The sequence below is a fragment of the Acinonyx jubatus genome, chromosome C1 (genome assembly GCF_027475565.1).
Source record: "Acinonyx jubatus isolate Ajub_Pintada_27869175 chromosome C1, VMU_Ajub_asm_v1.0, whole genome shotgun sequence".
Taxonomy (NCBI): domain Eukaryota; kingdom Metazoa; phylum Chordata; class Mammalia; order Carnivora; family Felidae; genus Acinonyx; species Acinonyx jubatus.
In genome coordinates, this window is record NC_069381.1 from 64,148,429 (window position 1) to 64,172,952 (window position 24,524).

Sequence of the window (24,524 nt, forward strand, 5' to 3'; positions counted from 1 at the left end):
AATCAAAGCTTAATAATGACTGACTTCCAGTCATTCAATAAATTGGTAGCACATACAGCCCCATATCTATCATTTCTTTGCTCCCTTTTACAGCTTCACATTCACTTCTTCATATTCGTGTTCAACCCATTCAAATCAAATTTGACCCCACTGTATCAGACTCCACAATGCTGCCAGATGCAGTCAACATCTTTCACTCCCTCTTAGTAGCATTTATTACAAGTGACCTACCCCTCATTCTTGAGCAACCATTCTCTTGAACAATGATGAATTTTTCCATTTTTCTTTATCTCTGGCAACTCTTTCCCTTCTTTACTGTTCTTTTGACTCTTACCAGATATACAAATATCAAAGCCCCTCAGGACTGGATCCTAGGACTTTACCTCTCTTCCCTATATACTCTTTTCCTGGGGTGTCCTTAAATTTTCATGTTCATGCCAAAGCCAGTCAAACTTATGAAAGTCAAATATCTCATCTAAATTCCAGATTTATATCAAATATCCAAACTGATGGCTGTGCTGAGCATCTTAAATTTAACATGATCAAAATTTAACCTTCAAGTGAATCTATTCTTCCTCCAGGCTTCTACATCTCAGTAAGTGATACTACTATCCATCTGGTGGCTCAGTTAGCAATTTGAAAGGCAATACTGTTGGGGTGCCTGAGTGGCTCAGTCACTTAAGCATCCAGCTGTAGATTTCAGTTCAGGTCATGTTCTCACAGTTCGTGAGATCAAGCTCCATGCTGGGCTCTGTGCATGACAGGCTCTGTTTGGGATTCTCTCTCTCTGCCCCTCCCCCACTCATACACATACTATCTCAGTCTCAAAATAAACATTAAAAAAAAAAAGGCAATATTATCTTCTATGAGCATGATTAGCTGGAGGGAACCTCAGTGAATCTATTCAGTTACAGGAAAAAGACTGGGCAAAGGACCAAGCCCTGCCCTGCAATAAACTGGCTATCCTATTCTGTGTCTCCCTCTCTCTCTGCCCCTCCCCCCACTCATGCTCTGTCTCTGTCTCATAAATAAACAAAAACAAAAACAAACAAACAAAAAAAAAACTGGCTATCCTAAAAAGATATTCCATGCAAGTGAAAAATGAAAGAAGATTTAGGTAACTATATTTATATTACACAAAGCAGATTTATTTTTTTTTATTTAACTTTTTTTTTTAATTTATTTTTGAGACAGAGAAAGACAGAGCATGAACGGGGATGGGGCAGAGAGAAAGGGAGACACAGAATCTGAAGCAGGCTCCAGGCTCCGAGCCACCAGCCCAGAGCCCGACGCGGGGCTCAAACTCACAGACGAGATCGTGACCTGAGCAGAAGTCGGATGCTTAACCGACTGAGCCACCCAGGCGCCCCCACAAAGCAGACTTTAACTCAAAGCTCTAACAAGATATAAAGAAGGCCATTATATTATGATAAAGGGATTGAGTCATCAAAAGGATAACATCTACAAATATGCACCCAACACAGGGGAGCTAAATAAACAAAGCAAGTATTAATAGATATGAAGGGAGAAATAAACAGCAATACAGTAACAGTAGGGGACTTCAATACTCATCTCCAACAATGGATAAATCTTCCAGCCAGAAAATCAATAAACACTGGACTTAAACTACATGTTGGACTAGATGGACTCAACAGATGTCTACAGAGCATTCCATGCTGCCCCTACCTATTCTGTAAAAGTATGATTAAGAAACAAAAAATCTAGGGGCACCTGAGTGGCTCAGTTGGATGTCTAACTTTGGCTCAGGTCATGATCTCGTGGTTCGTGGATTCAAGCCCCGCATTGGGCTCTATGCTAACAGCTCAGAGCCTGGAGCCTGCTTGGGATTCTGTGTGTCCCTCTCTCCCTGCCCCTCCCCCATTTGCGTGCTGTCTCTCTCAAAAATAAACATTAAAAAAAAAAACCTGAATACTTTTTATTAAAGACTTTTCACCTACAGAAAAGTACAAAATATTTTCATAGCACCTCTGTAAGTGATTTGAGGAAGGGGCACCTGGGTGGATCTGTCGGTTGAGCATCTGACTTCAGCTCAGGTCATGATCTCCTGGCTCGTGGGTTCGAGCCCCATGTCAGGCCCTGTACTGACAGCTCAGAGCCTGGAGCCTGTTTTCCATTATGTGTCTCCCTCTCTCTCTGCCCCTCCCCCACTCATGCTGTTTCTCTCTCTCTCTCTCTCTGTCTCAAAAACAAACATTAAAAAAAAAGTGATCTGAGGAATTAGTTCAAGCTTCTCATTTTCTAGATGTTAAAACAAATAACTTGCTCAAAGGCACACAACTAACTAGGGTTTACACCAGAACCAGCAGTCTCAGGAAATACAGGCCTGAATAATCCCACTGGGACAATGGATTAGTACCAACCCAGTTTCTTGCCTACTCTACCTTCAGGATTACTTAACAAGAAAGAAAAAAGAAACTTTTCAGGACATTTACATAGTTAATCCACAGAATCTTTTAAATGGGGTCATTTCAGAAAGTGAGAGGGAAAGAGAGGAATTCATTGAGGGAAGAAGGACAGCCAAGGATTTATGGGATCCTATTGGCTAGGGAAATTGAATAGAATTGTTAACTCTTTCTCATATTACTATTAGTGTACTTCTTTCTTTCCTCCTCTGACTCATCTTTCTTTCTTTCTTTCCTTTTCTTTTTTTTTTTTTTTTTAGCAAATTACGAGCAGCATGATTTTCTCCCATCCACATACTAACCAGATCCAACCTGCTTAGCTTCCATGATCAGGTGAGATCAGGCACGTTCAGAGTGGTATGGCCATAGGTTACCAACAGCATGGTTTTCTGCTCAAAGAGTGACTTTATTTTTTTTTTCATTTAGAAAGTTTTATTGAAGTATAACTGCCATATAAGAACTGTGATAAAGAGTGACTTTAAAAAGCTATACAAAATTAATTTCTATACTTACCAATTAGAAAGAGCCTGCAAAGCTGCATTCATATAACAAGTATTTCCAATATTTTTCAAACCTGTAAGACCTATTAAGAACAATCATAAATTATGTCATCACTCAATAATGCAGTGACTTAATTTTCTAAGTGTTTACTGAATATGTAACTATGTATGATACTTATTACAGTTCTCAAACTATGTTAAGAACACAAAAAATAGGGGCACCTAGCTGGCTCAATCTGTGGAGCATGCAACCCTTGATCATGGGGTTGTGAGTTCAAGCACCACATTGGGTACAGAGATAACTCAAAATATTTAAAAACTAAGGGGAAAAAAAACCGCAAAATACATTATGGAAATACAAAATATCAATTTGAGGAACTCAGAGGTCAGGATTCTACTAAAGTGTTAATTTTCAGATAATTATTTAAATAAACATTTAAAAGTTAAAATTCCCTTGCATCAATTATAAAACACAAAATTTGTACTAAATTGTATATGGATAGTTTATACTAAGGGCTTTGGTAAAGTGATGCCAGAGAAACCAAGCATCTCTCAAAAGTTGTCAGTCTGCTTTCCCTGCAAATACAATTGTACTAGGCCAAATTTTAGATTTTATTTATTTATTTATTTATTTAGGCCATCAACATCTATAGAGTCTCTTTCACTTCTCGAGTTTGAAATTTTCACATTACAATTTCCTAAAGAAATGTGTAGTACCATAGAAAAGAGTGTTATATAGGAGATTTTACCTCTTGCCTTAAGTTCATCTTCTTCTTCCACTTCTATGTCCAAATCATCAAATACAGCAACCAGAGGAGTTTTTAATGTTGTACTACTTGGTATTTTAAAATCCTTGATAACAGGGAAGACAGCAAATTTACATTTACATCTTGAAAGTAATGAGGATCTACACTAGGAAAGAGCATGTCACTCTATCTTTATTAAAAATGCACTTGAATAACAAAGCCACTTACGACTTTTCTGAATTGAAAAGTTAACAATTGGGGCGCCTGAGTGGCTCGGTCAGTTAAGCATCCGACTTCGGCTCAGGTCATGATCTCACAGTTTATGAATTCAAGCCCCACATCGGGCTCTGTGCTGACAGCTCGGAGCCTGGAGCCTGCTTAGATTCTGTGTCTCCCTCTCTCTCTGACCCTCCCCCCATTCATGTTCTGTCTCTGTCTCAAAAATAAATAAAAATTTAAAAAAAAATTTTTTTTTTTTTAAAGAAAAGTTAATAGTTATCAGTTCAGTGAATTCCAATCCAATTCAGTGTTATCAAGCTAAAAAAAATCTAGGCACACATTCCTACACCATCTTTTCAGATTTTTCTAACTTTTTACAGGAAGAAAATACTAAAGTTTTTCTATCATTAACACACCAACTTATCTGTAGACTTCTACAATCTCACCTGATACTTGTTACCATACTTATTTTGCATTATTTTATACATATGAAATAGTTCAGTTATTTCAAATAGTAATAAAATATTCCAGAATTAATTTCCAAATATTGTCTTAACTCAAATGTTGCAACTGGTGACGGGTTCGTCAAATGCTAGCTCACACTTAAAAAAAAAAAAAAAAAGACACAGAAGAAAAACTTTGATCTAATATTTTAAAAATCAGGAGAGCTCATAGAAATATCAGATTCTGCAAGTTCTCTTTTAATAGAAGACTGAACTACACTGAACCCATTTAGCAACTATCACTTAAAGGAGGAAACTGAACAGCAGCATGCACTTAGCATATGCTCTGACTCTCCAACTTATTCAGGCCTTATTCCACCTCTACAATGCATGCATATGCACTTTTCTACCTACCCACTTTATACATTTATTTTACTTTACTGGTATCTGTAGATACTGAACATTTGAGCTGGCCCCATATTCTCACTTAATTGTATTTAAGTATAGAGGTTTTTAAAAAATCATTTAAGGGGCGCCTGGGTGACTCAGTCGGTTAAGCGTCTGACTTCGGCTCAGGTCATGATCTCATGGTCTGTGAGTTCAAGCCCCGCGTCGGGCTCTGTGCTGACAGCTCAGAGCCTGGAGCCCGTTTCAGATTCTGTGTCTCCCTCTCTCTCTGCCCCTCCCCTGTCCATGCTCTGTCTCTCTCTCAGTCTCAAAAATAAATAAACGTTAAAAAAAAAAAAAATTTTTAAAAAATCATTTAAAATTTTACCTCCTAGAAAAAATTTTTATTTAAGAAATCTTACTAATGACATTTGGTCTCCAATATTATTATTTTATAATTAATGTTCCAACAGCATAGAAATTTTATGTTAAAAAATTGTACAAATAACTTTTTTCTTCTGAGTAATTTTATTCAACAATGGGATCAGGAAGTTGCATGAAATTAAATTCATGCCTTTTATGTGTTATAAATATAACTCACAGAGAATTATCTACAAACTATCACAAAAATATCAGTATATTTATTCAATCAGATTCAACATTCATTAAGACATTCAACATTCATTCAACATTCTGCAAAATCTGGCAGAAATGGCAACAGATAACTGTTTTCTTTAGTCAGTGATGGTTACTTTGTCAATGTGTTTTTATTTGTATTTCCTTTTTGTGAACTATCTGCACTTATTTTTTCAACCACCTGAGTATTACCCTTATAAACTGTTATCAATTCCTTATGTGATTAAACTTTTAGTTACCACATTTTTGTTAATAATGCAAGTGTGTTCCAGAAAACTTACTTTCAAACTATCAAGGCATTAAAAACAAGACAAAAAACACATTTCTGAATGATAATATCAGTGGCAGAAATAGTAATGGTAGTTTGGTGATTTATCCACTACAGCCATTCAACTTTGAAATACAAAAAAATATAGCTTGTCTAAAATCTACTCATTTTAGTTATATAATATGTAAGACAAGCAAATTTATTTACACAAATGTCTACTATCAGAATGTGACACAAAGATATAATAGAAAAATGTTAAAAGCTGGTATCAAGGAAGACAAGTATAGAAATACAATGTGATTTTTTTGATACATGAGGGGGAAAAAAACCTCACTAATGTGTTAATTAAACCATACAGAGCAAATGATGAGTACAGTAAGTTAGAAGCCAACTCTTCTAATATTTTCATTTCCTTTTCCCTATTTTTATAGAACTAGAAAATTCTCAAAATTAAGTGATTAATCTTTGCGAGCCTACACATATTTTGAAACCAAAGATCAACGCTAAGCTTTAATATATCCTATTTGGTTTTCGATAAATTAGTAAAATGTTCTTAGTAATATTAATGGAGGTAGAAAGGGGAGAGAAATGAGGAAAAGGGAGCTGAATTTGTATTTGTAATTTCCTATCAAAAAAGGCCTGCCCCCTCTCCTAGAATCAGATTGCTAGAAAAATATACACTTTTTAAAGACAGTTTGTTAGGGTGCCTGACTGGCTCAGTTGGTTAAGCAGCTGACTCTTGATTTCAGCTCAGGTCATGATCTCACAGTTTGGAAGTTTGAGTCCCACATTGGGGTCTATGCTGATAAAGTGGAACCTGCTTGGTATTCTGTCTCCCTCTCTGCACCCCGCCCCCCCCCACCACTGTGCTCTCTACATGTCTCTCAAAATAAACTTTAAAAAAAGAAGTTTGTTTTTAAGTTTTAAAAACACAAAACATGCTTTTCCATCTTCAGACAGGTGAGCTTCAATCTTACTATAACATATCATTCTATAAAAGAGCAAAGGCTAGCCTCAGTATTGCAATCAAGAAAAAAGGCACATTACAGAAATATTTAAAGTACAAGTGAGGTAGAGTTGTTATACATTTCAACTACGTGACAAATTCTAAAATCATACCTGAAAATATACGATATTTTAATTAAATAAAGTTTGATTATTACCTGGACACTATTTTCTTGGGTTTGGTGAAGTGGTCTTACATGAGGCAAAGAAGGCTGAGTTCCTAATTTCCTATCCAAAAATACTTCTTTGCTGCAAGCATAACACCATACTCGAAGAGTAGTAAGGTTCACAGTAAGATAATGCTTTGTCTCCTATACAATTTCATAGGGGAGGAAGAAGAGGAACCAAAATTAGGTATAGTAGAAAACATTTCAAAAGATCATATAAGGGGATGCCTAACTGGCTCAGTTGGAAGAAGAGTATGTGGCTCTTGATCTTGGGGTCATAAGTTCAACACCCCACACTGGGTGTAGAGATTACTAAAACAAAAACAAAAACAAACCAAAAAAAAAACCACTTTAAAGAAATCATATAAGATAAACTAATGGCCTTTAATGAATAATATATTCCAAAGAGAAGAGTTAAAACTTGAACACCAAAAACATATTCTTTAGATAAACTATTAAAGTATAGTGAATAGTAACAATATATAAACCTATTCTAGAAATTATACTATTGTCATTTTTCACCACTGTTCAGCATAAAAATAAACATAAGACTAAGACTCTGCTTTGGAGTTAGCAAATAAGTATAATACAAGAAAATAATTGACCAAAGCATAGTAACTATTCTAAAAGATCATAGTAACTATTCAAAAGAATGAGTCAAATGATGTAAGTCAAAGCAAAAAACATCTCAAGCAATATGAATATATGATCTTGGATACATAAAATTCTGGCCTTTCTCAATCAGAGTTCATGGAGAGAATTTATGCCTACAGAAAATGATCTTAGTAACTATTTTCTCAATTCTCACAGGAATGGTACACAGCACTACCATTCTAGATGCACAAAATAGAAGTAAATTATGTACAATGATGCCTGAGGGCTTTGGAATATTCAGGCTTAATTAATTGTCTTGAGGAACCCTGACTGAGAACAATTAATGCTACAGAGACATCAATGTGAAAAAGACAGTTCATGCTCAAGAAACATATAGTTTAAAAAAAAAAAAAAGAAAGAAAAGAAGCATACAGTTTAGAATAGAAGTTCTACTACACTCTACCATACCATACCATACCATACCAGAATTACACACAAGCACCAAACAACCAGGGTGAAGTAGAAAGAGAACTCCAATTAAGATGTGCAGAAGGTAAGATGTGCAGAAGGTGAGTTGAGACTTAAAAGTTACCCAGGCCCTATCATAGGCATAGGCATCCACTCTTGACTTCAATTTTCATATTCTCCTAAAATTCCAACTATCATCTTCATAAACCAGGAGGCAAATTTCTTAAATCATTACTCTCTTAATTACAATCTCAATCTAATATTAATCTTAGCAATTCCCCTCCCCACCTTTTAGAAAGTATAAGCAAAGGTTTAATTCCTCTTATATAAAAAAGGGGAAAATTTTGAATTACAACTTGAATTAATAATGTTGTATTTGCTTGCTTTCCCTTTCCTTCAGGCTCGCTTTAAAAAATATCTTGCAAAGGGGTGCCTGGGTGGCTCAGTCAGTTAAGCGTCTGACTTCAGCTCAGGTCATGATCTCGCAGTCCATGAGCTGTGCTGACAGCTCAAAGCCTGGAGCCTACTTTGGATTCTGTGTTTCCCCTCTCTCTCTGCCCCTCCCCCGCTCACGCTCTGTCTCTCTCAAAAATAAACATTAAAAAAAATTTTTTTTAAGTATCTTGCATAAAAATTTTCTATACACCAGGTGATATATGGAATTGCTAAATCACTATATTGTAACTAATATAATACTATATGTTAACTAACTGGAATTAAAATAAAAACTTAAGGAATGCCTGGGTGGCTCAGTCAGTTAAGTGTCTGACTCCTGATTTTGGCTCAGGTCACGATCTCACGGTTGTGAGATCGAGCCCCTGACCCCTGTGCATTGGGCTCAGTGCTGGGTGTGGAGCCTGCTTGGGATTGTCTTTCCCTTTCCCTCTGCCTCTCCCCTGCTGAAGCACTTTCTCCCTCATTCCCTCCCTCCGTTCTTCTCTCTCTCTCTCAAATAGACAGATAAATAAATGAATGAATGAATGAATGAATGAATGAAAACTTACAAAGCAAGTAAATAAACTCCAAAAAAATTTTCCATATACATACCTGAGAATGTATAGTGCTGTGATCTACTTGTGATTCACCACAACCAACATATGAACATCTATTCTGTAATTATACAGAAAGAAAAATAAGTCATTTTATAACATGTGTAAATATATAATAGCATCACATTTACATTTACAATTAAGTTTTGATCATAGGTTTTAACTTAATGACTAAATGACTTTCCATATTCATTTATTTTAACCAAATGGCATTAGGAACAGAAGAATAAAATGAGAATATTTCTAAATTACAAGCTATGTCACCTCTAATATAAGACAAGCATAAAATATTTTAGTGATTAGATGCAGAAATGATGATTCAAAGGGGCACATGCACCCCAATGTTTATAGCAGTGTTATCGACAATACCAAATTACAGAAAAGAGCCCAAATGTCCATCAACTGAAAAATGGATAAAGAAAATATGGTGTGTGTGTGTGTGTGTACACACACACACACACACACACACACACACACACACACACACTGGAGTATTACTCAGCAATCAAAATGAAATCTTGCCATTTGCAAAAACATGGATGGAACCAAAACATACTATGCTAAGAGAAGTAGGTCAAAGAAAGACAGATATCATATGATTTCACTGATAGGTGGAATTTAAGAAACAAAACAGCTGAATATAGGGGAAGAGAAGGAAAAATAAAATAAAAACAGAGAGGGAAACAAACCATAAAAGATTCTTAAACACAGAGAACAAACTGAGGGTTGCTGGAAGGGTGTTGGATGGGGGGACAGGCTAAATGGGTGATGGCCATTAAGGAGGGCACTTGTTGGGATGAGCACTGGGTGTTATATGTAAGTGATGAATCACTAAATTCTACTCTTATAAACTATTATTACACTATATGTTAACTAACTTGGATTAAAATTTTAAAATTTTAAAAAATTTGGATAAAATTAAAAAAATAAGTCTCATATAAATATATATATACACATATATATATACACATATATATATTTAGTGATTTACTAAAACTCTGTAAAAGCACTGGAATTTAAAACCCAAAGTTTATAGGGGCGCCTGGGTGGCTCAGTCGGTTAAGCGGCCGACTTCAGCTCAGGTCATGATCTCGCGGTCCGTGAGTTCAAGCCCCGCGTTGGGCTCTGTGCTGACAGCTCAGAGCCTGGAGCCTGTTTCAGATTCTGTGTCTCCCTCTCTCTGACCCCCCCCCCCCCCGTTCATGCTCTGTCTCTCTCTGTCTCAAAAATAAATAAACGTTAAAAAAAAATTTTTTTTAATAAAAATAAAAAATAAATAAAACCCAAAGTTTATAAAGTTTAATTTGTTATCACTAATCATCTTTTTTTAAAGCATGCTCATTTATGAAATCTGTTAAGTGTCAAAAAACTCTTATAGTTATCCTTATTCAGATATAAATTTTTATAATACCAAAGTTTTGAAAAATATACATACCTCCAAACATGCCCAAAGATTTGGTCCTCTGACTTTACAATCCTGACAAGTACCCTATAAAACAAAAATCAAATAGCATTATCATTATGTTGACACAGCCAAACACATACAATTGACTAATAATATTACATAAGAAATTGGAGGGGCGCCTGGGTGGCTCAGTTGGTTGAGCGTCCAACTTCAGCTCAAGTCATAATCTTGCAGTTCACGAGTTCGAGTCCAGATAGGGCTCTGTGCTGACAGCTTAGAGCCTAGAGCCTGCTTCGGATTCTGTGTCTCCCCTTTCTCTACACCACCCCCACTCCGCTTCTGCTCACGCTCTCTCTCTCTCTCAAAAGTAAATAAATATTCAAAAAATAATAAATTGGAGCCCATGAACACAGAGTATTACAGTAATTTATTTAAAAAAAACACACATTTGAGAGAGCAATGAATGATTTTTCTAAGCAAGGTAAAAACCCTATATCTTACATGAGATTTTTGCATTAAGTCTTCTTTCGTTATTTCACCAACTGAATCCAAATGTGGACAATGATTTTGAAAAGGTGACATTTTGTTAGTAACTTTTTCCTGTCTCCCAAGTATTTCCAAATGAGGTAACACCTATGGGAAAAACAACCAAAAAATGTTAATTAAAAAATGCTAAATATTAAAAATCATTAAAATAAAGGCTAAAATAATAAGCATGCATGTTTACAAGTCTACCCTAGTATATTTTTCAAATATACCTAGATTACTTTCATAATTTAACATGTACACTGGAAATTTCTCCACAAAATTAACATTATATTGAAACTGATAACTATGTATCAATGTAAGTTTGTTTCTCCATTACTTTTGCTGCTTTTCCCCCTTTCTCCCATTTCATATTTTAGAATATAAATAAAAGGGAAAAAGTTGAAGTTATTCAATTTAAGTACTTGTATCTTTTTTTTTCTTTTTTAAGATTAATCCTTAGACTGGAATAGGAATTAAAAGAACCATCAAATATAAACATTCATTTTCACACTAGCTGCAGCCCCTAGTGATGATATAAATGAAATTGTCTGGTATCTTAGCAATATACCAAGATGGTCACATACTAAAGTTTCTCAAGTTGGCACCACATTGATACTTTGGACCAAATACTTCTCTACTGTGGGGGTTTGCCCTGTGCATTGTAAGGTGTTTAGCAACATTCTTGCTTCAACCCATTAGATGCCAGAACACTCTCACCACTGCTTTTACAAGTACAGTATAAAATTATGCCCTCCAGGTCACCTGGGTGGCTCAGTCAGTTAAGCGTCTGACTTCAGCTCAGGTCATGATCTCATAGTTTGTGAGTTCAAGCCCTATGTTAGACTCTGTGCCGACAGCTGGGAGCCTGGAGTCTGCTTCAGATTCTGTCTCCCTCTCTCTCTGCCCCTCCCCCGCTCATGCTCTGTCTCTTAAAAAATATATAAAATAAAATTGAAAAAAAATAAAATAAAATAAAATTATGTCCTCAAAGGGACAACATTATCTCAGGTTGAAAACAACATCCTCACAAAATCCTTTCAGCAACCCTGATGTAGAGTACCATTATTATCTTAATTGCATATAAGACTAAGAGAAGTAAATCTGACTTCACATTGTTAGCATTTGGCAGAACAAGGATTTGAATCCACCTATGCATCTCACAGGTAAGAGCAAGACTCTGAGGTCAAACAGAACTGAGGATACCTCTAAGAGTAGACTGGCATAATGAACTCAAGGGGCTACTTTAAGGATGAAATGAGGTAGCACATGTCAAGTGTGTACATACACACACATAGTACTACACATATCCATATAATTTTATTAGGCACTCTGCAGCATCCCTTTATGTACTTCTTTTTAGATGACCAGTAAGGTCTCATATCTCTCTCTCCCATGAGACCACCAGTTTAAGACTGAGGTAGTTTCCCACATCAATTACAACTTTCCTAATTATCTTCAGGAGTTTCCTCAAATTCCATTAAAATAAACAGAAGGCAAAATGTTTTGTAACCCCAACATACTTAACTTCTTCCAAGACATCACAATATTATAAATGTAATTTATGAGAATGATAGGAATACTATGTCACTAAATTTTATCTCCCCTGCAGATCTTATGAATCATAGAGCTAACTGATTTACAGCATTCAACACATAGAAATTTCACAACTGGTTCAAGTAAAGTGAGTGATTTCCAAGTAAAATCTCAAGTTTAAGTCAGTACTTCCAGATATTTCTTGGATGTACATTTTTTTTGTGTGTACATTCTTAACCATAAGGTTTTTCATGCCTCTAGTTCATCTTTGGGGTTTGAGAACACTATTTTGGAAAAAATTAAGAAACTTACTAGGAAAGAACAAACACTTACAAATGTGCTAAAATACTAGCCCATTAGTAAACACATTAAACAAAAAGTTTCAATCAAATGAGTCAAATATTATCTTGCAACCTACAAAATACAACAGAAATCACTCCAGGGGTTAATACTGAATAAATCATTATCTCTAAACATTATTTTTTTTTAATGTTTACTCATTTTTGAGAAAGAGAGAGCATGAGTGGGGAAGGGGCAGAGATAGAGAAAGAGAGAAAGAGAGAGAGAGCGAGAGAGAGAGGATCTGAAGCGGGCTCTGCACTGACAGCCGCAAGCTCAATGTGGGGTTTGAACTCATGAACAATATCATGACCTGAGCCCAAGTTGGATGCTCAACCAACTGAGCCACCCAGGCACCCCTCTAAACATGAAATTATTACATAAGATTAAACAAGCCATGCGCCAGACTTTCAGATGCATGAAATTTAACTTAAAATAACTGTTAACGTTTTCCATTTCTTATTTATGTTTGTGAAAGGTCTGGCAATCTTTCCCACCCACCTCTCACTTCCTTCTGTGCTTAGATATTTCTTCCTTCTTATCCAATTACCTCCACTGCCAGCCATGATGGAGTGACCGGAACCAGATTTAGCCTCTTTAAATAACTAAAAAGCTAGACAAAATATATAAAATAATGGTTATCAGGCACTGGAAAGTAGGCAACAATTACCCCAGCTTATGCCTAGAAAGAACTTCTAGGCCATAGTGCACGTAGGAAAAAACCCAAATAGTGTCCAGCAGTCTCCTTGAGTTGAAGGGGCAGTGTTGAAAATGCAGAGGCACCAAGGTGGCTAGAATTCACAAGGCAGAGTAACAGAGAGGAAAGAACTAAACACAGAGCAAATAAACTCATGAGGTTTGCAGAGGGCTACCATTAGGTCTTCGGCTGAGTACTTATGAGCATGTGCATGTGATTAAACTACCCTAAGCAGGGGAAAGAATTACTGGAAAAGAATAGGTAGAACAACTCTGGCAGCCAACACAAGTTTGTTTGTGTCCCCACCAGCCAGAATTTAAAGAGTTCATAATACACAGGGAATAAAGCACTCAGAGGGTATTGCCTCAATAATAGGAAAAATGTATCCCTAAAGACTACTTTCGTTCTGCCTTTAAAAAGTTCAAAAGAAGTATTACAGAGTCAAATTATTCTCAAGGAACATAACTGTGTCCCAGAACAAAGGAATGAAAAAAACCCCAGCACCTGACAAGATTAAAAAAATTACAATGTCTGGTATCCACTCAAAAATTACAAAACAAAAACAAGGAAAAAAAGAGATCCAGAGATAACACAGAAGACAGGATAAAGCATAGATGTTTTTAAATTTTTTTTAATGTTTTTAAGTTTATTGTTTTTTAGAGACAGCAAGTGGGGGAGGGGCAGAGAAAGGGGGGGAGGGAGGGGGGGAGAGAGAGAGAGAGAGAGAGAGAGAGAGACGGAGGGAGGGAGGGAGAGGGAGAATCCCAAGCAGGCTCCACACTGTCAGAGCAAAGCCTGATGCAGGGCTCAAACTCACAAACCGTGAGATCAGATCTGAGCCAAAACCAAGAGTTAAATGCATAACCGACTGAGACACTCAGGCGTCCCAAGGATACACATTTGTTTAAAGTAATCTGTACACCCAACATGGGACTCAAACTTACAGCCCTGAGATAAAAAGTCACGTGCTCTACTCACTGAGCCAAACAGGCACCCCAAGATACATATTTTAAAGAGAAACGTGAAGGATAGAAGAAAAAAAGACCTAAAGCAAATTTCTAAATGTTAAAAAAAAAAAGTCTTAGGTGAAAAATACAGTGTATGAGATCAACAGCAGATTAGACAATGCAAAAGAATAATGAACTTAAAGACACAGTAAAAGAAACTATTCAAATTGAAATGCAAAAAAAAAATTGAGAAATTAGAGTATCACTCAGATGGGTAGAAAAGTCCAAATTTGATGAAAACAAAGAAACACAACAAACTTGAAGCACAAGACATATAAACAAATTACATCATGGCACACTAAAAACAAGTTGCTTAAAACCAATAATTGGGGCGCCTGGGTGGCTTGGTCGGTTAAGCGTCCAACTTCGGCTCAGGTCATGATCTCACGGCCCATGAGTTCGAGCCCCGCGTCGGGCTCTGTGCTGACCGCTCAGAGCCTGCAGCCTGTTTCAGATTCTGTGTCTCCCTCTGCCTCTGCCCCTCCCCTGTTCATGCTCTGTCTCTCTCTGTCTCAAAAATAAATAAATGTTGAAAAAAAAAATTAAAAAAAAAAAAACAATAATAAAAAGATCATCTTCAAAGTAGCCAAAAAAGGCCAATAACATATTCTGGAAACAATACAAGCCAGAAGACCATGGAGCAACATCTGTACAGTACTGAAGGAACACTGTCAACCTAGAATTCCATACCTGGAAAACACCTTGCAAAGTAAGGGCAAAATAAAGCCTTCTTATACAAACGCTGAAAGAATTTATTACCAGCATACCTGCACTATAAAATGTATGTATGTGTTTCAATATTTTTTCTTGTTCATATAATCAAATATAGAAAGAGACATATATGGCCTTTTTTGGGCAATAATACAGATATCCCTGTATCTCAACTTTTTCCTGAATACACATGTCATGATGCATACACTGCATAAATCATGCAATTAATTCTTCTACTGATGAATATTCACTTTGTTTCCATATTGTTATTAAAAATAATCATGGGGGCACCTGGGTGGCTGAGTCAATTAAGCATCCAACTTCAGCTCAGATCATCATCTCACAGTTTGTGGATTCAAGCCCTGCATCAGGCTTTGTGCTGACAGCTCAGAGACTTCTTCAGATTCTCTGTCTCCCTCTCTCTCTCTACCTCTCCCCAACACACACACTCTCTCTTAAAAATAAACTTAAAAGACTTTTTTTGTAAGTTTATTTATTTTGAAAGAGAAAGAGTGGGGGAGGGGCAGAGAGAGAGGGATAGAGAGAGAATCCCAAGCAGGCTCCACACTGTCAGAGCAGAGCCTAATGTGGGGCTTGATCCCACAAACCATGAGATCATGACCTGAGCCGAAGTCAGACGCTTAACCAACTAAACCACCCAGGAGCCCCTAAAAAAATTTTTATAATAAAAAAATGTTTTAATATATTTAATCATATATGTGAAGATTATTTATGAACTCTATTCTATTCTACTGGTCTATGTCTGTCTTAGTACCAATACTATTAACTTTCTTATGCTATCCTTTATCATTAAAGCCTTTAATTTTTATAAAATCAAACATGTCTCTTAAAATAGCTCTGAGTTTCTGATCTTAAAATTTCATTTGGACACCTGGGTAGCTCAGTTGGTTAAGCATCTGACTTTGGCTCAGGTCACGATCTCATGGTTCATGAGTTCAAGCCCTGCACTGGTCTCTGCACTGACAGTGTGAAGCCTGCTTGGGACACTCTCTCACTCTCTCTCTTTCTCTATCCCTACCCCACTTGTGTGTCGTCTCTTTCTCAAAAATAAATAAATAAACTTAAAAAAAATTTTCCTTCATCCTTGTTTATATACCTAACGCTATAGAATAACCTTAAATATTTTTTTTAAACAAGTCTTTAATCCATCTGGGGGTTACCTTAAGACAGGAACCCAATGTTATTTTCTTCCAGATGGGCTGACAGTTGTACCAGCACCACTTACTACACAATCTACCCATTACCCACTGAATTGTAATACTATCTTTATTACACTTGCACATATTTCTGGATCCCCTATTTTGTTCCACTAATCTACATATGCCAATACCACAGTTACTTATTTTTTAATGTATCTCTGAATACTTTTAAGTTTATTTATTTTGAGAGCACAAGCGCACACCCACACACAGGCAAGTGGCAGGGGGCAGAGAAAAAGAGGGAGAGAGAGAGAATCCTAAGCAGTCTCTACACCACCAATGCTGAGCTCAATGTGGGGCTCAAACTCACGAGCTGCAAGATCATGACCTGAACCAAAGTCGGATTCGTAATCAACTGAGCCACCCAGGTGCCCCGCCAATACCATATTTAATCTGAATACAAAAAATGTAGAATATTTTGATAACTGTAAGACATTCCTCCTTCACTTCCTTTTCAGTTTCCTTGGTTATTCTCTGAATATACTGGAAACATGATAGTTTTACCTAGTTTTCCAAAATCAATACTAATTACTTAATTTTACTGTTGTAATGCATTTACTAGAATCTCTAAGACCATCTTGAATATAAAGTGGGGGCATCTGGGTGGCTCAGTCAGGTTAGCATCTGACTTTGGCTCATGTCATGATCTCACAGTCCATGGGTTTGAGCCTCACATCTGGCTCTCTGCTGTCAGCACAAAGCCTGCTTCAGATTCTCCGTCTCCCCCCCCCTTCCCCCACTCATGCTTTCTCAAAAATAAACGTTAAATATATATACACACACACACACACACACACACACACACACACACACACATACACAAACACACACGTGACTGTGAGGGGCCCTAGGTGGCTCAGCCGGTTAAGGATCTGACTTCGGCTCAGGTCATGATCTCCCACTTCTTGGGTTCGAGCCCCACATCGGGCTCTGTGCTGACAGCTCAGAGCCTGGAGCCTGTTTCAGATCCTGTGTCTCCCTCTCTCTCTGCCCCTCCCCACTCATTCATTCTTTCTCTCTCTCTCAAAAATAAACAAACATTTGGGGTGCCTGGGTGGCTCAGTCGATTAAGCATCCGACTTCGGCTCAGGTCATGATCTCAAGACTCATGAGTTCGAGCCCTGCAATGGGCTCTGTGCTAACAGCTGGCAGCCTGGAGCTTGTTTCAAATTGTCTCCCTCTCTCTCTGCCCCTCCCCCACTCACACTCTGTCTCTCTCTCTCTCCTTCAAAAATAAACATTAAAAAAAATTTTTTTAAGAAAAGAAATAAATAAACATTAAAAAATTTAAAAAATAGGGGCACCTGGGGGGCTCAGTCAATTAAGGGTCCGACTTCAGCTCATGATCTCACGGTTAGTGGGTTTAAGCCCCACATCAGGCTCTGTGCTGACAGCTTAGAGCTGGGAGCCTGGAGCCTGTTTCAGATTCTGTCTCTCTCTCTCTGGCCCTCCCCTGCTCGTGTTCTGTCTCTCTCAAAAATAAATAAATGTTAAAAAAGGTAAAATAAAATAAAATAAAAATAAAGAAATAAAAGTGATTGTGAGCATCCATGTCTGGGTCCTTATTGTGATGGTTTTGCTACTCAGGACATTTGCTATAATTTCCTCCTATTCTTAATTTACTTTTGATTTTTTTTAAGTAAACTATAGGTCCAACATGGGGCTTGAACTCACAACCCTGAGATCGAGTGACATGCTCTACTGACTAAGCCAGCAAGGCACCCCTAATTAGAAACGGTCTTAATGAACTTTATTAAATGTCTTCTCAGCAGCTACTGGTGGTTTAATATATTCCTTACTTCATCCGATTATATAATCTTTTAACAGATTTGATATGAATAACCCTTGCATTGGTGTAATATACCCTATGGGTCAAAATGTACTATTAGCCTATTGCTTCATATCTAGATTCTACTGTGTATTTCTATTTAGAGATTTTGCAAGTGAAATTGACCTTTTTGGGTAACATTTTTATCAGGGATAAAAGTTATGCGTGCTTCACAGAATGCATTTAGTAACTTTGCATCTTCTAGACCACAGAAAATGTTCCATTATTATCATTATTATATATTATTTATAAATTAAATGAAACTCAGTTGTGAAACTATCTGCTATGCTGCCTCTTTGAAGGACATATCTTTTTTTTTTTATTCCTTTTTAATGTTTCTTGAGAGAGAGAGAGAGAATATGAGTGGGGAGGTGCAGAGAGAGAGACACACACAGAATCTGAAGCAGGCTCTAAGCTCTGAGCTGTCAGCACTGAGCCTGATGTGGGGCCCGAACTCATAAACCTCGATACCATGACCGGAGCTAAAGTCAGGCACTTAACCTACTGAGCCACCCAGGGACTCAGGACATATCTTCAATCATCTTTCAATTCCTTAGTGAGAATGGGTCAATTCAAGTTTTTCACTTCTTGGGTCAATTTTACTAATTTATATTTTGCTATTAAATTATGCATGCCCTCTCAATTTTCAACTTTGGCATTACAGCATGGATGTGATATTCTCAAGAAAAGTTGCATAACGTTTCATTAATCTCTCCTATATCCAGATATCTATGATGTTTCCTTTCTCATTCCTAATCTTGAGTGTTTTTACTTGAATTCTTTTTTTCCTTCTATAGCAGGTTTATCTAGTTCATTGGTCTTGGCAAAAAGACAGCTTTGCAATTTATCCTTTACACTATTTTTTGTTCTGCTGCTTCCAATTCCATTAAAGTTTTATCTTTAATTTCCACGTCCTACTTGGTTTTGGTTTTATTTTCTTAATCCTTAAATATAAGTACTAAATTCTCTTATTTTTTTACTTAATAAAAGTATTTAATTTGATTACATTTTCCTCTAATGTTTACCAATTAAATGGAAATGTTCTCATGGCTTTCTGGACAGTCTTAATCTCACTTTGATTTTAAAATGTTTTAAGTCCACCATTAGAAGAATGGATATACAAATGGCACATTCACAACTAAATACAACACAATAGTTTAACTGCATGACATGGATGGATAATTTACCAACAGAGAAAGCTCTAAAGGACATAAGTTGGATTGGGAAAAAAGGAAGCTATAGAATGATACATACTGTATAAAACCACTGAAGTAAAAATTTTAAACCAGCATTACAGCACATTATATCTGGATACAGATACATCCTATAAAAATACAAGAGTTATTACAGGTCGTGCACTCTGAATGTTGCCTCAGAACAAAGAAATGGGGACCGGGGAATAAATTCTCTGCTTTAGTATCTGGTATTAATTTTCTGGTATATAAACAATTTAATGAGAATTAATAAATATAAACAAAAGCTAACAATTTGAACCAAGGCTATTTAGTATTCCTTAACAATTAAACACAACACTATCAAAATAGAAGGCCCTTAATATTCTAGTTACCTAGTTTTACTCAATTAATTCAGTATGGTAAAAAAAAAAAATCACTCTTTTATTCCTTCTTTTGATAAAGATTTACTGAGAGTAGGCTACTTAGATATAAGGGAGTAAGACAACAGGGGTTCTAAGCTACTTCAATTTCTTCTCCAGCATATACCAAAAGAAAGAAGGCATGCATGCTTTCATTCTGGCCTGACAGTTTGTCCAGGGAAGACAGGTACTAGGCATTAGAAAAGACAGACAACATAAAGGCAGTAAAAATGAATGTATATGAAAATGCTATTTGTTCAGTATATAGATGTATATTCGACAGAAGTCTGACACTCCTCTAGAAGCGTGTGGTTCACAAGATGGGAATCACTATGGAGCACAAGAAAATTCAAGCTGTGCATGGAAATTAAGGCTTTCCATAATTTGACCTCAATTTGTCCTTACCCTTACAATCTTTTATCTGGCAGCCCTTTCCTCTGTCTAGCCTAGCTACAGTATTTGAAATTTTCTCAGCCTTATAATGATAGTAATAACCCCAACTAAAAAATGTTTCTGGCTGAATTCACACACTATGACGCACAGCTCAATTGCCTATCTATAGATTCAAAACTGCTTCTGAAGATGATACTTTTAAGTGGGGGGATGGGAGAAGGGAAATACCATGGCAGTAAAATCAAGTTTCATGCCCAAACTTCTGGCCTTGCCATCCAAATAAGACCAGATATTCAAATTTTAGGAAAAGCACAGGGACCTGTGTTATTAATATATGTTACACATCAAGACATAGTTGGTGACCTAATGAGAACCTTTTAATATTGGGAAACTGCCTGCATTCCACTGTCTAGTCTAACCTGAAAGGTAAATATAAAGAGTCATATTCAAGCAACCATGAGAAAAGAATTAGGAAAACTGGTAAATAACAGTAATAGAGAAGATCGATACAAATCCAGAAGGTCTCTACTAGCAGGTGGCAGAACTGTTCGTACTTTTAACAAAAATCTGGATGAAGATACAGAAGGCAGGCTAGTGAAATATAGTTATATAATTATTTTAAAAAAGATTTTTTTTTTGGGGGGGGTGCCCAGCTCAGTCAGTAGACTCTTGATCTCAGGGTAAGTTCGAACCCCATGCTGGGCACAGAGTTTACTCAAAAAATAAAAATAGGGACACCTAGGTGGCTCAGCTGGTTGAGCATCTGACTCTTGATTTTAGCTCAGGTCATGATCTCAAGGTTCATGAGTTTGAGGCCTGCAAAAGGCTCTGTGCTGACAGCAGGGAGCCTGCTTGGGATTCTCTCTCTCCCCCTCTCTCTGTTCCCCCACCCCACTCTCTCTCCCCCCTCTCTCTCAAAAATAAACATAATAAATAAATAAATAAATAAGTAAGTAAGTAAGTAGGGCACCTGAGTGGCTCAGGAGGTTGAGTGCCCAACTCTTAGTTTTGGCTCAGGTCATGATCTCAGGGTTGTGGGATCGAGCTCCCCATCAAGCTCCGTGTGAACATGGAGCCTGCTTGGGATTCTCTCTCTCCTCCTGCCCCTCTCCCTCACGTGCGTACACACTCTGTCTCTCTCTCTCTCTCTCTCTCTCTCCCTAAAATAAATGAAAAAATTATTTTAAGTTTATTTGAGAGAGAGGGCACGTACATGCCAAAGACAGTGGGGGAGGGGCAGAGGAAGAAATAGAATCCCAAACAGGCTCCTTGCTGTCAGCACAGAGCCCAACATGGAGCTCAATCAAACCCACAAACCATGAGACCATGACCTCAGCTGAAATCAAGAGGTAGACACTGAACTGAGTCACCCAGGTGCCCACAAAAAGATTTTTTAAAGACATAAATAAAATTAAAACATAAAACCTAAAAACTGAATAAAATCATTATCTTTCTTACATGTTTTTTTATAGATGATGGAGATTAAAAAGTACACTTATGATGAGCACTGAGTAATGTACAGAATTGTTGAATCACTATATTGAACACCTGAAACTAATTACCATTTTATGTTAACTATACTGGAAATAAAATTTATTATGATGAGGGGAACCTGGGTGGCACAGTTGGTTGAGCATCCAACTCCTGATATTGGCTCAGGCTGCCATCTCGTGATTGTGAGGTCAAGCCCCACATAGGGCTCTGCACTAAGCATGGAGCCTGCTTGGGATATTCTCAATCTCTCTCTCTCTGCCTCTCCCCTGTTCACACTGTCTGTCTCACAGTAAACATTTAAAAAGATAAAGTATGTTATGACGAGCACTGGATGTTATACATAAGTTATGAATCACTGAATTCTACTCCTGAAACCAATATTACACTATACATTAACTAGAATTTAAATCAAAATCTGAAACAAAAACAATTTTTAACTTAAAAATAAACTGAAAAAATAGTTTTTAAATAAAAAATAAACTTCAGAAAAATGAGCTAAAATTAAAGACGTTGATACAATATTCTAAAGGAGGGTTCAAAGAATCTACTATCTAAAGTGATGGTAAATGTGTGTATATATATATGTATACATACACACATATATGCTAATATATATATATACTTAACACAGGGTGAGATAATAAGCACTCAATAAGTAAATATTAACCACTATGCAAGCAATTCAAAGCATGGACATTTAGAGAGAAAGCAAACGTTGGAGGACTTTATATATGTGTTCCAATTATTTGGACATAATGATCAAAGTATGAGGGATTCTTTCTTTTTTATATAACCAGAGAAAAGTGAGAAACAGCAAACCCAATCAATGGTGAAGATTTTCAGTGATTAGAGCTACGCAAAAATGGAGGGTCCAATCTTGGGAAATAGGATGTTGCCCATCATTGTTACACAGAGGCTGGATGACCACCTGTCAGAGGTATTCCAAAGGACAGTATTTTGCACTAAAAAGTCAATTATAAGATACTCTAATTTAGAAAAATTAATTTGCCTGTCAGAAGTTTCAATTTAGACTACTGTTTCACCACAACTAATCTGACTAGTCCAAGTGGTACTATTTTAAATATTAGGCTTTAGAATTATTTAATAGCAAAAATGCAATATTGTAATAAGCTTATGGCTAATTTTTCCATATTTACCATAGAAGAAAACTGCTATACAATAAAAGCAAGCAGAAAAAAACTGTTTTGATAAGTGGAAGTATTAATGAAAAGAGTGCAAAAACAAAAAGAAAAGTTTACTTCATTCTAAATCAATCTACAGCTAAGTGTTCATGGAGACTTTTTAACCTATGAAATCTGCTGATGACCACTTTAAAGAAATTTCTTGTTTCTTGTCCTTTAAAACAATATTCTAGCTGGGGCGCCTGGGTGGCTTGGTCGGTTAAGCGTCCGACTTCGGCTCAGGTCATGATCTCACGGTCCGTGAGTTCGAGCCCCGCATCAGGCTCTGTGCTGACAGCTCAGAGCCTGGAGCCTGTTTCAGATTCTGTGTCTCCCTCTGCCCCTGCCCCTCCCCTGTTCATGCTCTGTCTCTGTCTCAAAAATAAATAAACGTTAAAAAAAAATTTAAAAAAAACCCAATATTCTAGCAAACACAAACTCCTTCAAATCTTCACACAGGTCTCACAGTTCTATAACTCTTTCCCTATTCATTAAGATTCAAACCATAACACAGAAAAAGAAATGTAACGCTAATTTTCTAGTTTCCATCTTTCTAAAAACATGTGCCTTTGACCCTTAACAGCCTAATCAATGGCAGAGCCTTATTAAATCTATTGAGAGAACTGTATAAGCTCCTGATTTCTCTACCTGCAATGTATCTGTTCTAGAATCTATTCTTAACATTGACACAATAAATCATCCAAAAGCATCACTCTGATCTGATAACTCTCTAAATAAAGTGAAATTTGTAATTAATTAGCATTTCCTACAAAGAAAAAAAAAATCTGTCCAATAATGGCAAAGTAGAGTCAACTGTCACTTTATCTAGTTGAAATACCTGTAACAAACACTAGGGAAAGAAGGGAAAGGAGGGGGAGAGAAAAGAGAGAGAGAGGAAGGGAGAGAGGGAAAACAAGAAAGAATGAATATGACAGAGTTCTGAGAGAGGTTCAAACCAGCTGAGGTAATTTTCACCCTAAGTCACTTCTGAGCAAGATGGAGAGGTGATTAAGTAACAGTATGTTGGCATTATGGGATAATCATTAAAATCACTTATGAAGACACCTTAGAAACATGAAAAAACAAATGCAACCACCATATTCAAATGAAAACCACTCTAAGAATTAATTTTGTCTTTTTTGTTTGTTTACCAGAATATTGGTAATTATAAAAAAGAATCAAGGGGCGCCTGGCTGGCTTAGTCGCTAGAGCATGAAGCTCTTGATCTCAGGGTTGTAAGTTCGAGTCCCACATTGGGTGTATAGATTATTTAAAAAAATAATAAAATGTTTAAAAGTAAATAAATTTTAAAAGAATCACAATTTATTCATCAAAATTTATTCCTCTACTAAAAATATCAGAAATTCTTCAAGATTTTATAGTTAAAACTGTAGTGAATGGTCTTATTTTATATCACACTCAGTCCCATATTTTCATATTACCATATTTCAGGAATGTGCTAGGCCCTGGTAATACAGAGATCTAAGTAACAAAGACTTATGATCAAGATGGACCAAACAATGTAAGTGTAGTCAGGGTGGCAGCACTGCTCAAATCCCCAAAGTACTTTCCCTTTTGAATGGTCATACACTCTCTATTAATGCTCTTCAACACCCTGAAATTTTTATTCTCCTAAAGTAACTAATGTGAGTATCAGTGACCTTCCGGCAACCCTCCTCAATCACAAGT

The 24,524-nt window shown here is 36.6% G+C and overlaps 1 protein-coding gene across 5 annotated transcripts in view; it reads right to left on the reverse strand.

Annotated features, from left to right (window-relative positions):
* Nucleotides 1-24,524, reverse strand: part of USP33 (ubiquitin specific peptidase 33) — a 61,268-nt gene that overhangs the window by 33,301 nt on the left and 3,443 nt on the right. For 3 of the 5 annotated variants that reach the window (XM_027058828.2, XM_027058827.2, XM_027058824.2), the window contains exons 2-7: nt 10,812-10,943; nt 10,341-10,394; nt 8,904-8,966; nt 6,786-6,938; nt 3,673-3,775; nt 2,937-3,006 (exon numbers count right to left, since the gene is read on the reverse strand). In XM_027058828.2, the coding sequence (XP_026914629.1) occupies nt 2,937-3,006; nt 3,673-3,775; nt 6,786-6,938; nt 8,904-8,966; nt 10,341-10,394; nt 10,812-10,892 (524 nt within the window). In that variant the 5' untranslated portion in view covers nt 10,893-10,943. Of the gene's footprint in view, nt 1-2,936; nt 3,007-3,672; nt 3,776-6,785; nt 6,939-8,903; nt 8,967-10,340; nt 10,395-10,811; nt 10,944-13,211; nt 13,324-21,130; nt 21,280-24,524 lie in introns of those variants that run through there. The other 2 variants (XM_027058826.2, XM_053214268.1) reach the window with 2 other exon arrangements.